The 14,890-nt window shown below is 55.0% G+C and overlaps 1 protein-coding gene across 1 annotated transcript in view; it reads right to left on the reverse strand.

Annotated features, from left to right (window-relative positions):
- The window catches only part of CCDC88C (coiled-coil domain containing 88C), a 128,110-nt gene that overhangs the window by 25,509 nt on the left and 87,711 nt on the right, over positions 1–14,890 (reverse strand). Inside the window, exons 15-22 of the mRNA XM_030883563.2 lie at positions 12,409–13,431; positions 10,035–10,162; positions 8,867–9,008; positions 8,276–8,464; positions 6,967–7,128; positions 5,557–5,834; positions 2,325–2,468; positions 123–309 (exon numbers count right to left, since the gene is read on the reverse strand). Of these exons, the coding sequence (XP_030739423.2) occupies positions 123–309; positions 2,325–2,468; positions 5,557–5,834; positions 6,967–7,128; positions 8,276–8,464; positions 8,867–9,008; positions 10,035–10,162; positions 12,409–13,431 (2,253 nt within the window). The remainder of the gene's footprint in view (positions 1–122; positions 310–2,324; positions 2,469–5,556; positions 5,835–6,966; positions 7,129–8,275; positions 8,465–8,866; positions 9,009–10,034; positions 10,163–12,408; positions 13,432–14,890) is intronic.

Below are 14,890 nucleotides of genomic sequence, written 5' to 3' on the forward strand. Positions count from 1 at the left end.
CCTTCACAGTCTTGGAGCACAGACGCCAAGAAGGACCCATCACACCCCCTCTGAGCCCAAGGCTGTCACCCCAGGGGGACTCGTCCCGGTGTCCCGAGACCCCGCCCAGCCCCAGGCCCCACCTCGCAGTGGGTGTCCAGCTTGGTCAGAGAGATGTCCATGCTCTGATGCTGTTCCTTCAGCTCGTCGAACCGGGCCTGCCAGCGGCTCAGCTCCAGCTGCGAGCTGTTCAGCGAGGTTTTCAGCTCCTTGGTGTGGCTGTGCAGCTCCTCGTGTTCCCCCTTCAGCTGGTGGTGCAGGAAGCTGACCCTGGCAGGGTGGAGAGCCACAGGGCTGAGGCCTGAAGGGTGCTCCTGGGCCCTGTCACAGCTGTGCAACCTTAGACCGAACCACAACCTCCCTGGGCCTCACAATGAGGGAGCTGAACAAAATCAGAGGCTTTCAAACTGGATTCTTCGGGGTTCTATGAAGGTACCCCTGGTGTCCCCACCTTGCACTGGGGGGACGGAACAGGCAGGCTCGGACACCCACTTCAACAGAGCATCACTGTTATGACCTCTTATGTTTTTAGAGCTTTGGCATATCTGCCTACTTGGAAAAAAAGGTTCTGTTGTTAAAAGCTTTCTTTCTGAATACGGAACCAGACATTTTTGCTCTAAAACTCCTTGTCTATGCCCAGCTCTTCTTCTCAATTCCAAGCCCCTTTCTCATTTCAACTCCCGAGATAAAATATGAGATGCTGGGGTATGAGGTAAATCCACAAAGATTAGCACCATCATAATAACTATTATCCAACTGGGCTTTCTCGGGGGAAGATCTGTAACAGAAAGCTCAAAGTACCAGGGGCTCATGGCCTCAATTTAGACACAGATGTGTCTTGTTTGGCTACAGTGTTTTTTAAATGAATTAGTGGGTCAACATTTAAAATTCTGAAAGTTTCACATCAACATTCCAATGTCCAGCTTCTCTTAAGAGAAAAAGCATAAACCAAGGGATAATCTGGTGGCCCCAGGTCTTCCTCCCAGCTGACAACTGTCAGTGTATATTCTCCGTGTCACTCATGTCCGGTCTACCACTGGCACTCTTCACCCACGTGCCTGACCTGCCTGGCACCGGAGTCTGTAGCCCCTGGTACACATGAACGCAAAGAGGTGGGGAGGAGGCAGTACCCATGGCCATGCCAGAGACAAGACCTGCTTCAAATCCTGACTCTGCCATTGACTACAAGCGTCCACTCTGAACAAGGCATTTAATCTCAGCCTGTTTCTTCGTCTGTTTAAAAAAAAAAGGATAGTAATTCTGTAGATTCTCGTTACTCTTGGTAGTAACATTCTATAAAGTCCCTGAGACACTAAATTAGCTCTTGGGGGAAACACACAGGTGGGTTCCTGTGAGTCTGATCACACAATTTTGTCAGCTGATCAAGACATACCTCATTTTACGTGGTTTCTGTTTAAAGACACCTTATGTGATGTACTCACAGCCAACAGCACTGTAACTCATGCCTGAAGGAAGCTTATCTACCTCACTCACACATATTCTCCGTAATGTACATCACAGCCTTGCACTTAGGAACACGAGACAGCATTCTGCTCGTGGGCCATTTTAAACAGCGAAATCCTCACCCAAAAGCACAAAAACACGAAAACCATGGCACTAAACAGGCCACAGAAAGGACGCTCGTAGGCTTCTTTGGTGGCGCAGTGGTTAAGAGTCCGCCTGCCGATGCAGGGGACACGGGTTCGTGCCCCGGTCCGGGAAGATCCCACGTGCCGCGGAACGGCTGGTCCCGTGAGCCATGGCCGCTAAGCCTGCGTGTCCGGAGCCTGTGCTCCGCAACGGGAGAGGCCACAACAGTGAGAGGCCCGCGTACCGCCAAAAAAAAAAAAAAAAAAAGGATGCTCGTTTGCAGAATGAGCTGCAGGGGTCGAATGCCTTGCTCCTCCTCTGTTGGAAATGTGTGCATCAGGCGACCCCAAATGTCCGTGATGGCTCCACGAACGCTGATTTGGGGCTTAGAGATCAATGTCAGCAAGGAGGTGAATTCACAAACAGGGAACCCATTAGATGACGAATGTACCCGTGGCTGACGCAACCAATCGGCATCTCAGGGCAGGAGGTGAGGGCCACCAGCTTGGGCGACGCGCTATCCCTGGGTACCACACTGGCCCTTCCATCCCAGCACCATCCCTTTGACCTCGCTACCATCCAGCTGTTAGCATGACAGGGGCTGTATTGGCAGGCTGACCTCCGCTCAGCGGGAGCAGAGTGAGTCAGCTGCTGCCGCCCGCGGGAAGGTGGGCCCCCTGGGCCCCGGCGTTTACCTGTCCAGCTCCTCCTGCAGCCTCTGGTTCTCGCTCGCGACCGCAGCGCTCGTCCTCTGCTCCTGCTGCAGAGCCTCCCTCTCGGCATTCAAAACCTTCTCCAGCTCATCCAGCTCCGCCCTGCGCTTCAGCATGTCGCCGTGCCTGGGGGAGGGGACACACCGCTGGCAGCCCGTCCCAGGCCTTCTTTGCCCACGGGCGAAGGACACCCTGGGAGACCGCGAAGCCTCCACAGAGAAAGCGGGGCTCGTCTGGCGGCTTCTCTCTGCAGAGCTGAGGGGGGCGGGCAGGGGGCAAGGCTGCATGGCAGGGAATTGGAGGGAGGTGGCTGGGAGAGGCACCGGGGGTGTGAGCAGCACCTGGGCGGGAAGGCTCGGGGTCCCCTCCAGCCCCAGGGCCAGAGGCCTCGTCCTCCCACCCGACATGCCCCCGCGGCCCCCTCGATTCCCTGTCACAGTAGCCTTCCTCCCTTGGCCCCCGGGGAACGCCAAGACAACGTCCTCTGAACCCCACACCCTCCTCTCAGGGAGTGCAAATGACTTAACAGGGCGTTCACTCAACACAAACTGATCTAGAAGAAACCACGGAATAGACAGCTGAATTCCACTGCACATGACAGCTAATCTCACAGCAAATCCCTGCTCACTGGGGACGGGGTGAGCCCTCCTCTCCCTCGGGAGCCCCTCCTGCTCTTGCCAGACCTCGAGTGGGGGGCAGAGGCTTGCCTGGGGGGCCCAGGCAGCTGCCGGGGGACACGCGCGTGCGCGCGCATGCGCACACACACACACACACCCCCCTCCTTCCCGCTCTTTCATTTTCCTCTTTGTATTTTCTCCTCTGTCTCTCTGTGTGGGGTACTGCACAGCTATCTCTGGAGGGCAGCAGAGCACAAGGACAGAGTCCCCGATAAGCCCAGGCTGTTCCTCCCACCTGCTGGAACCTTCCAAGCTCACGATGACTCAAGAGCCCCCAAGTCCAGGGGGCTTCCAGCCTTCGTCTCCAGACCTCTACCCTGACCCCGCCTGTCCCTGCGCAGCTGTACTCGCACCATCTGACTGGAACCCAGACTTGTGCTTCTGTGGGAGTCAAGCTCAGAAGCCTGCTCAGGCAGCTGTTCACAGACATCTGTGTGGCCTTTAGCTTCAGAGCAGAGGATCCCCAACGTGGTTCTGGGCGTGGGGCTCTGCCTGGCTCTCAGGGGTGACCTTTCGCATCCAGATTAACGATTCTGGGAAAAGTCATCCAAGGTCTGACAACTTAGGGCCTCCGGCTGACCATCAAGGTCCCCGCTTCCCGCTTCCCTGCTGTAACGTCTTGGAAAAGCTCACTGATCAAGCATCTCTCTGACCGTTAGTAAACTACGCCACTGCAGAACAGAACCCGGGCGAGTCTGGCTCACCACCGAGTCCCAGTACGAGGCACAGTGCTCAGGATCTGTTAAGAGAACGAATGAGTGAGTGTCTGATTTAAGTGTCAAACGAAATGAATGTAGAGCCATCATCCCTGTATTCCAGGTACCCAGACTCCTGAACGCGTAGCCCTGCCGCAGACAGACCCAAGGGGCCTCCAGCCTCTGTCCAACAAAGTACTGGGTAACACAGTGGTTCTGTGCTGTACTGAACAAAGAATTACAGGGAAAGCAACAATGAACACTTCCTTCAGAGCCAGTCCAAATTCCACCTGCAAAAACCTTCTCTTGCTGAGCAGACATGAAGGATATCGTGAGATGTTATTATAACACATAACAGGACACCTGAGTGCCTGGGGAGTGCTGGGCGCCGTGCTAGCTTTAGAGCGGAGCGAACACTTCTCACTCCACATCATTAGTCAACTGGATGCCTCTCCTACCACAGCTAGACACAGCACCCCGTACACAGCAGGTGTTTCCTAAGTGTCGCATGCATCCAGGATGGGTGCAGGAGGAAGCAGAAGATGCTCATTTGGGCTAGCAGCCCCTGAAGGACGGCGATCCGCGTGGATCAAAGGGGTGGAGGACTCCAGACGGAGGCAGAAAGGAAGCACCGGGTGAGAGGATAAATGAACGCCATCACCCCGTGCCCACAGCATCCTCAGATGCCCTCCTCGTGAGGCTCTGCTGGCCCAACAACCCCCCTGGGTCTGTGATGAAACGCCCTGCACTTCAGCTCTACTTAGCATCTTGAGGCCGAGTCAAGGAGAACGCTGGCCGCAGGGCCGCCTCACAAGCACAGGGCAAGGACAATTTCTCTTCCTCACCCACCCAGCCACCCGTGCCAAGTGTTTGAGAGCCTCTCTCTCCTGTATTAGAGCCATGTGCACACCACACCTGCTCCCAGATTCTGGGTCCTGCAGCCCCTGCCCAGCGGCCTGGAACAATCAAGGATCTGCCAGGGCAGGAGCTCAGGTGATGCTGGTTGACTGAATGCACACAAGACCCAGGACCCCGATCTGTCAGAGTGCAAAGCTAAGACTCGTGCATTTCAAGGTATGTAAATTTTACCTACAAAAAAAGAAGAGTGTGGGGCTGGAGAACGGGAAGTAAAGATGAAACGAGGGTGGCAAAACAGTGATAAATGCAGAAGCCAGTCGTGGGTATACAGGGGTTTCACTCTACCATTCTGTTTACTTTCTATATACTTAAAATTAGGGCTTCCCTGGTGGTGCGGTGGTTAAGAATCCACCTGCCGATGCAGGGGACGCAGGTTCGTGCCCCGGTCCGGGAAGATCCCACGTTCCGTGGAGTGGCTGGGCCCGTGAGCCATGGCCGCTGAGCTTGCATGTCCGGAGCCTGTGCTCCGCAACGGGAGAGGCCACAACAGTGAGAGGCCCACGTACTGCAAAAAAACCCCCAAAAAACGCAGCCCAGACCTTGACAGGCAAGAAAAGAACTGAGAAGCCAGGGCAAGATGTGTCATTGTAAATTGGCAGCTGTAGTGAACTTCCTCCTTATTCTTAGTTTGGAGAGAAAAGGGAGGAGAGAAGAAAATCCTTAGGGGAGCAGGGACCCCACACCAACAACAGGTTTCCCTGAGCCAAGACTGGCCACGACGCCCCTTCTCCACCTGGAGATCCACCGACACTCGGTCTCCAGCTGCACTAACTCCAAATTGCTAAGGGTGACTTTGATTTACCTCCCTTTTGGAGAGTTCTGGTGCCCCGGACAGTGTGAAGCTGCAGGCCAAGAGGAGACCCGAGGGGCACAGAGCAGAGGCGGGGACAGGAACCCAGGGGAGCCCGCCCCGCCGGCACATACCTCTCCCTGAGCTCCCTGTGCTCCAGCTCCAGGTTGCGATGCAGTGTTTTCAGGCAGCTGTGCTGGCGGATGAGGGCCTCGTACTCCGCGGACTGCCGCTCGTGGAGTGCGCCCAGGTGCTCGTGGTCCTGCAGCAGGGCCTGGTAGGTGGCCGTCAGCTCTTCCTGCTGCTTCTGCAGGTTCTCGAGCTCGCTCTCCTTGGCTGTCTGCTGGTTCTGGAGCAGTGCGTACTGCGCGGTGAGTGAGGCGCTCTGGGAGCCCAGAGTGGAATTTTCCACCTGCCGAGAGGGAGAGGGGGCTGGAGGCTGACACTGAGATAACAGGGACCATCGGTGCAGGCAAGACGCAGCTGAGACCAAGGACAGTTCTACCAGGACTTAAGGAACTGCTGGAGGCCAGATGGCATCAACAGACTGTCGCGGGGCGCTTCACTCCTGAGCCGCTCTCCGCAGACGGGACCTTTGGGGCAAATAAGGTCCTCTCTCTGAATAATACCCTCTTTGAATACTTTTAAAAGCCTATTTTTAAAAGACAGAGCATCACTGAGGACACAAAATACCTGAACAACCTACCTTGACCTTAACCTAACTGACGCTTACAGAACATCCATCCAACGTCCAAAATTATTAGAAATTTAGGAGAAGGGAGCACTTCCGATCTAATTCTGAGGTCAGAATTACCTTCATATCAAGACCAGACAAAGACATGACAACCATAACCAAAAACCCCAACCAAAACAAAACTACAAGCCAACATCCTATTTGCTCGTTTTAACAGAACGAATCCCAACCTCTTTGCCAGTCTCCTATTCATTGTCTCTGACCCACACGTTACATATTTTCAAACACCTTTCTCAGAAACTGCAATAAACGATCATTTACTTTCCCACAATCTATTAATGGTAAATAAAAGCCAACATCCTAAAACGTGTGGTCCAGAACACTCTTGGCTAGATGCTCTCACCAGCCCGGGAGCTACTTCATACCTTACTTCACTCGTAGAGATCAAAAATTCACATTTGCTTCAAAGAGGCTCTGCCAGGTCCTACAGTGAAGAAGTGTGCTTAACTCTGTCGAACCAAACTTATTTGATCCCAGAACCTCTTTTCCAAGTCATTCCTAACAGCATCTCAAGAAACAGATTTTGGGAAACAGACAAGACTGCAAGGGAAAAGCAGGGAAATAAACTTTTTTTTTTGCCTGGGCAGCCGTGTTCAGTCACTGAAAACCAACTTCAAAGATCCTGAGGCTAGGAACCTCGGTTTACAATGAGTCTATCAAAAATAAAACAGAACACCGAACTCTCCCATGCTTTGTCTTACTGATTAGGAGTCGTCAGAGTGCTGGGGCCAGTCTCTAGGAGACACAGAGCATCCTCCCCCCGCCAAGAGCTGCCCGGCCATGCCCTCACCTGCAGCTTAGCCGTCTGCGTCTGGAGCGTGGTGTTGTGCTCCTGCAGGAAGGCGCTCTGCTTCTGCAGCGTCAGGATCTGACTGCTGAAGGCTGTGTTCTGGGTCTCCAAGTGCTGCAGCTGTTCCTTGAGCAGCTGCTTCTCAGCCTGCAGAGCCGCGTTCTGGGGAAGGGGGAAGCATGAGACCAGTCAGACCCCGGCTCTGTACCTGCTAAGCAGCTGCAGGGACGGCTGGTTAGCAGGTACAGAGTCGTGGAACCCTTTGGGGGCCAAAGCCAAAATCCACCGGATGAGAGAAGTAACATTTTCCCTCTTGGAAAGACAACAGAATTAGAAAAAAATTTTTTTGTACGTGCTTTCACAAGAGAAGCGAATATACATGATGGAGACGCTGCAAAGAACCTGAGTGAGTGAGTGTGAGGCAAAGGCGAGCTGGAGCTAAACCTGCTGCATCCTTTCTGTCTTCTGTGCTCTTCTCTGTTTTCTGTTGACCACCCCGAGAATGCATGTCTGTGAGCTTCTCGCACAGAACAGGGAGCCAGAGCCTGCCCTAAAGCCTCACCCCGCTCGGGTGACAGCGGGTAGAAGGCGGCGGTTCATGCTCCGTGAGACCGATAAAGGCCGAGCAAGATACGCCACCGACTGGGCCCGGACGCGTGGGGTGTGGTCTTGCGCTCTCCCTGACCAGCATGGGGCTTAGGGTCAGGTCTCTTAAACTCCGTCTCACCTTTCTCATCTGTCAAAGGAAAATAGTCACTATCTACTTCATAAGGCTGTTGGGAGACGTCAAACAAGATCAGGGGTTTAGACGTGTGTGGACAAACTCGCTCTGTAAAGGGCCAGACGGCAAATATTATTTTGGGGTTTGCCGGCCATAGGGTCTCTACCTCAACCAGTGACCCCTGCCGTCGCCGTGGAAAGGCAGTCCCACACGATGTGTAAGCAAAGGGTGTGTCTGTGGGCCAATAAAACCTTATTTATGAAAACAGGGGGCGGACCGTGGTCTGTCGACCCCCAGAAGAGCACCGAAACACAGATCACTGCGGAAACAGTGCTGGTGGAGATGCCCCAGACCCAGTGCAGGAAGCATAGAGTAAGTCCCCGGGGAAAAGGGGGACCTGCCCCTTCAGTCAGAAAGGTTGAAGGGACCTCAAGTGGCAAGGAGCAAACGGGACTTGCCAGGGAACTCAAGAAGAGGCCAACGAGACCTGGATAAATCTCAACAGCTTCTGACACCCCGGGTCCTTCCCGGTAATGGGAGTTCCTGCTCCGTCTGCAGAACTGTCGACAGTGGCCTCTCCCTACTCACGTTGCGCTCCAGCTCGATGGCCCGGTCCTTCACACGGAGCAGCTCCATCGTGGCCTCCTTGGGGCTGGGCCCCCAGCGCTCCTTCCCCGGGTGACCCTCGACCAACGGCCCCACAGGGTGTTTGAAAGAGTTCTGCACCTGCTTCCCCTCTTCTTGGCTCTTCCTGAGGATCTCACACTCCTTCTTCAACTGCGGGTGCGAGAACGGGAAAGCAGACTTGGGGCAGGAAGAGGCCGGGCTCGGGGCCCCGCACCAAACCCACCCCCGTCAGCATGCCCAACCCCTCGCCCGGCACTGGACCCGCCAGACTCCTGCCTTTGCTCTTGCGGGGAGGACCTCCGTCCTGCACGTTGCCCCCTCCCTGCAGAGGTGACTGCCGGGCAGCAGCCGGGACCCAGTCCCGACTTTATAGCCACGTGAGCGCAGCCAGACTTCTCCCTCCCGAGCCTCAGGGGTCCACTCCGTCGACACTTGCTCCAGAACACGGGCATCCAGGCCGCCCCTCTGCTACCCAGGTGAGGGGCTGGGAAAGGTGAGGCAGGGACCTCACAGCCAGGACCTACGGCCTGACCCTACGGGGGCTGCTCTTACCACCTGGAGCTCGTTCTGTAGGTGGTGAGTCAGGCTGGCCTTCTCTTCCATCTGTGCTTCTAAGAACACAATCTTTTCTTCTTTCCTGGCTAGTGCTGTTTTGAATGCTGATTCAGTTATGCTCTCCAAAATCTTGTATTTCCTGAAAAATACAAATACACAGTAGTATTCATCTGCCTCTTCTACCCACAAGATCCCAGTCTCCCAGCTGCCAACACGCCCCTCCCCCGCTAAGCTGGTTTCCGCGTCACGCTGCAAGATGTGTCCCAGAAGAACTGCAGGAGTCAAACACCATCACCTAGAGCTGTTCCCCAGGCTGTTGGCATAGATATGTCTGGGACACCGTCAATGAAACATCACTGCTATAGTTTTCCAGGCGTCGTTTCATGTATTGTTATGGCCATTTTACAGATGGGGAAACAGAGTCTCAGAAAGGTTAAGGAATCCATCCAAGACCACAGTGCTAGGTAAGCGGTAAATCTGTGTGGCCTTTTCACCACACCTAAAGGACATCACGTTGGTTACAAGTCCAACAAAAGTCCAAGGTGTTGGATTTCCTTGAAAAGCGAGATGATTTAGGAAAGCACTGCTGGCAAAGGCAGCAAGAGTTAAAATTTAAAAAAATTAAAGGGCTGGTGGAGGGAGAGGGGAACGAACAGGTGGAACACAGATGATTTTTAGGGCAGTGAAAATACCCTGTATGACGCTATAGGGGTGGATACAGGCTATCACACGTTTGTCAAAATCCACAGAACATGCAACACCGAGAATGACCCCGATGTCAACCGTGGACTCTGGGTGATGATGAGGTGTTGGTGGGGGTGTTGATGGTGGGGGAGGGTACGCATCGGGGGCAGGGGCTCTACAGGAAATCTCTGCACCTTCTCCTCACTCTTGTTGTGAAGTTAAAACTGCTCGAAAAAAGCCTAACTAGAAAAAAGTTCAGAAGCCTTTTCATTGGACAAAAGAATCTCCTTCCACTCCCGCCTCGGAATGTCCAGGAAGGAGGCCCTGGATAGAAAGTGCCACGTGACAACAGGCCCTCGGGTGTGAAAAGTAAACTGAGCTCTGGGGGTGGGGCTGGGGCGCGGAGCCTGCAGGGTGCGGGGGCGCTGGGATGCAGGCGTGAGAGGAAAAAGCCTGCAGCCACCCAGGGAGGGGTCCTCACGTGTCACCGTTGCTGCTGTCATCCCGCAGCAGCAGCTCCTTGTGGAGGCCAAGCTTCTCCAGTTCCTGGCTCAGTTCCCCCAGCTCACTGCTCAGCTGCTGGCTCTTCAGCTTCTCCTGCACCAGGTCCTGTGGGGACAGTGAGGACAAGCGTGGGAAAAGAGCCCAGCGGAAACGGCAGGAGGGCCTGGCGCAGGCCAGTCTCAGGGCTGAGCGACCACCTTCTCGAGCCATGGCCAGCTTGGGTGTCTCGAGGGCCAAGCAGGCGGTTCTGTGGGGACGGAGAACCTCAGGGATGCCTCCAAAGGGAACGGATGAGCACACCTTCCCAGCCCCCGGAGTTCAAGATACCAGACCATGTGGCAGCGTGTCCAGGAAGGATCGAACGTGCTCCAAACACATCCAGACAAGTGTCTGAAATACCACTTATGGTGATCTCTGAGGAGCGGGTTTGAATTCTGTGAACGTGATTGCCTTTTCCACGCAGTAATGGATCAATAACTAGTTAGCTCATTGCAGAAAACTCAGAACAAAGTGTAAAGAGGAGAAAGATTTTACTTTAAATACTGGTTTTGATTTACTCTTCAAAAGTGGATGTTGACCTCATTTAGGGGTTCACTTACTCTAGTCCACACCTCTGTAACTCTCCAGGGAGTTATACCGTTTTTTGCCCAGTGTCACAGCTATTTGCACACACGAGGACCCCCTACCACACACACCCCAAGGCCTGGAACAGCAGTGTGACGGAGGGTGGTGCTCGCCAAACATTCCGGGGTCGCTCCCTGGCTGCAGCATGGAAGGGCCAGTGTGTGATCTTCCAGCTGCCTCTCCCCTGCCTCGGGGAATGCCCAAACCCCACGTTGAGATGGTGGAGCCGTGAGATCAAAGCCGCCTGGGATGCTGAGCTCTCCAGAGAGTCACCTGGACTTTCGTGAAAGAGAAACCAGCCTTGGACATGACAAGCCCTGCGATTCTGGGGTCATTCGTTACTGCAGCATAACCTAACTTACGCTTACAGAGGCAGGGGCTATGGATCAGGCTGGTGTCTTGCATCTCTCCCCAACAGTGTACTGATCTGCTCGCACTGACACTCAGTGATCTTTTTTTTAATGTGGAGACCTCTCCGTGGTCACCAAGTCTATTTCTTTTTCTTCCTCGGCACACAGCTGGAACACATGTCCCAACCTCCCTGGCTGTCAGGTGCGGCTATGAGACCATATTCTGCCCCATGAAGTGTGGTCCTTCTCTTCTTCATCTTCCTGCTGCAGGTAGAGGGGCCAGAAGAGGGCTCCACTGTGGGACAGCCGGGCCACATTATGGAGGGCACCAGGTGTCTGTGAACAGTCACATGGAACTTCCACACGTGTGGACACTCGGCTTCTGTGATGGGCCACTCAGACGCTGGAGTCGTTTACTAGAGCAGTGACTCACCCTGTGGCGCTGCAGGAAAGCCCGGGTGAGCCACGCAAAAACTACCAGGGAAAAGTAAGACACATATTCACCAAGAAACTGTAAAACAGTCGCACCCTTTCATCCTGTAATTGCACTTCTAGGCATATATCCTAAGAAAATAAATACATTCGTGAAGGTGCGTGTGTGCAAGGATGTCCAGTGTTTTTCTAAAATTAATTAATTAATTTATTTTTGGCTGTGTTGGGTCTTCATTGCTGCACGCGGGCTTTCTCTAGTCGCAGTGAGCAGGGGCTACTCTTCTTTGCGGTGCGTGTGCTTCTCATTGCAGTGGCTTCTCTTGCTGTGGAGCACGGGCTCTAGGCATGTGGGCTCAGTAGTTGTGGCATGCAGGCTCAGTAGTTGTAGCGCACGGGCTTAGCTGCTCCGCGACATGTGGGATCCTCCCAGATCAGGGCTCGAACCCGTGTCCCCTGCATCGGCAGGCGGATTCTTAACCACTGCGCCACCAGGGGAGTCCCAGTGTTATTTAAAATCGTGGGAAAAATCAGAAACAATCTAAATGTCCAGAAAGAAATCACAGTAAGTCCATAAAATCAATACCTCACTGCCATTAGAAATCATGGCTTGAAACCTATTTAACGTAATGAGAAAAGTATAGTAATAGAAACAGAACAGGGCTAGGATGGAGAAGGTAGGGTATCAAGTGTGTGTATACACAAATGGACAAGGAAAAAAGAAGAAATAAAATATGCTGGATTGTTAGCCCTGGTTATCTCTGGGCCGTAAGATCATAACAGGTGATTTCTATTTCTTCTTTATGCTTTTGGGCATCATTCTGTTTAGAAGCAGGGGACAAATGCCAGGGGCCTCTCCCTGTCTCACCTCTATTGCAGAAGCACCTGTCGGGCAGCACGGTGACCCTGCCCAACCCCCACCGAAGGGGCCGCCCGCCCCCGTCTCACCTCCCTCAGGGTGGTCAGTGTCCTCGTGTGCATGGTGACCTGCTTGGTGAGGTCCCTGTTGTCCTTCTCCAGCTCCTTCAGCTTGCCGGCTGCTTCCCGGCAGCGGGCCAGCTCCTTGTCCAGCGCGCGGCTCTCCCTCTCGGCAGCGGATAGCTTGGCGGAGCTGTCGTCCAGGACGGCGTCCTTGAGCTCCACCTGCTGCCACAGACGCCGGGCCTCCTTCTCCAGCAGCTTCTTGTCTTTCTCCAGCTGGGCCACCTCCTGCTCCAGCGCCTTCCGGTCCTGGCCGGCCCGCTCCAGCTGCCTGTTGGCGAGCCGGAGAGCCTCCAGGTCGCGCTGCAGGGCCTGGTTCTCAGCCTCCAGCTGCCCCAGCTCCCGCTCCAGGGCCTGCGCCTTCTGGCCGCTGCTGTCCAGGCTCTGCTGCAGCCGCAGGTTCTCGGCGCTCAGGCTCTGGTAGCTGAGCTCCAGGCGCTCCGACTTCTTGCCCAGCGCCTTGAGCAGCTCCACGCTCGTCCTCAGCTCCTGCTTCTCCCGCTCCAGCTCCGCCACCTTGGCGCCCGTGAAGCGCATGGCCTCCACTGTCCTGCGCAGCTCCAGGTTCTCCTTGTCCAGCTGCCTGTTGTCCAGCTCCAGGCTGGCCAGCTGCACCTGCATGTTCTGCAGGGCGTCCAGGGACTTGCGCAGCTGCCGGTTCTCCAGCGCCAGCCCGCGGCTCTCGCGCTCCATGGCGTCCGCCTGCTCGCCCGCCGCCTGCAGGGAGCTCACCCTCTGCGCCAGCCTCCCCTTCTCCTCCTCCAGCCGCCGCAGCTCCCGCTGCAGCTCCTCCACCTGCCCCGCCTTCTCCTGCGCCTGCTCCAGCTCCAGGCTGCTCAGCCGGCCGCTGGCCTCCGTCACCGTCCCCTGCAGGGCTTTGCTCTCCTGCTCGAAGTCCTTCGCGCGGGCCTCGCTGCTGACCTGCGACCTCTCCCGCAGCGTCCACACCGTCTGGTTGAGATGGTCCTTTTCTTGTTCAAGGTCCCTGATCTGCGGGAAGACACGACAGGAGTGACAGCGGCTGCTGCACAAATGTATTTCGGTGAGTTGGGGCTAAAGTCTGATTTAATCTGGGGGACTAAAGCATAGGCCCTAAAAGACCACCCCATTGTGAATCCAAAAAACAGCCTAACGGTCCTGCTGTACAGCATAGGGAGCTACATCCAATAGCTTGTAGTAATCTATAATGGAAAAGAATCTGAAAAAGTACACACACACACACACACACACCACACACACACACACACCACACACACACACGCACCACACACACACACCACACACACATACCACACACACCACACACACACCACACACCACACACACACCACACACACACACACCACACACACACACCACACACCACACACACACTGCACACACCACACCACACCACACACACACCACACACACACACACCACACCACACACACACACCACACACACACCACACACCACACACACACCACACACTCACACACACCATACACACACCCCTGAACTGCTTTGCTGTACACCAGAACTGAACTATACTTCAGTGAGAAAAAAAAAAGAAGTCCTAACGTTCCCAGGGGTTAATATGGACACAAGGTGAAGAGCACGGAGACCCCTACGGAGACAGTTCAAATTAAAATGCCTTCATGGCGGCCAGGATGATTTAGAAACATAAAACCCATCTCTCTCCCTCTCATGTAAAACAACGATAGTGATTCCCTTGGTACGTTTATCCTGGCCGCCACCTCTGTGGGCTCCCCTCACGCCTCTCCCCTCCCGCAGCCCCTGCACAGGATCCTCCCGCTGCCCTGGACCACCCCTGCGCCCAGCGGCCTTCAGCATCACTGCTCCCCCTCCTTCTCCAGGGCTCAGCGTGAGCAGCTCCTCAGGACAGCCCTGCACCAGGGCTCCTCAGCGCCTTCATCCAGCAGGGTTCTCTGCGTTATTCCCTCAAGAGCACACGTCTGAAACTGCCTTGCCTGTCGCCTGTCCTTCTGCCCTCTACGTCAGCCACACCTGAGCAGAAGCCCTGCCTGTCTTTTCACGAAACGTGGCACCATCCCTTCCCCCCATTTCTGCTCTACATCAGGGGCTGAAAAACTCAAATACTGGATACCCCAGGCTCCCTCGCAGGTAGCGGTGGTCATGTGTTGGGTGTGGCCAATAAGATGTGACAGAAGGTCCCGGGAGGGTTTCCCTCTGCCCCTTGCCCTCCAGGGTGTGTGGCAGCCACTGCTAAGACTGGCAGAGGGAGGAGAGGCCTGGCCCCTGCACGGCATCACAGAGCCTTTGCACCAGCACTGGACTGCCCCCTATCCGGGACTTCCTGTGGCGGGAGGCGAACAAACCTCGGGCTCAGCGGGACGCCGCGGACGTCTGGAGCTGGATCATTCTTTGTCATGCGGGGCTGGTCCCGTGTGTTGCAGGACGTTTAGCCGCATCCCTGGCCTCCACC

This window comes from Globicephala melas, chromosome 2 (assembly GCF_963455315.2).
Source record: "Globicephala melas chromosome 2, mGloMel1.2, whole genome shotgun sequence".
Lineage (NCBI taxonomy): Eukaryota > Metazoa > Chordata > Mammalia > Artiodactyla > Delphinidae > Globicephala > Globicephala melas.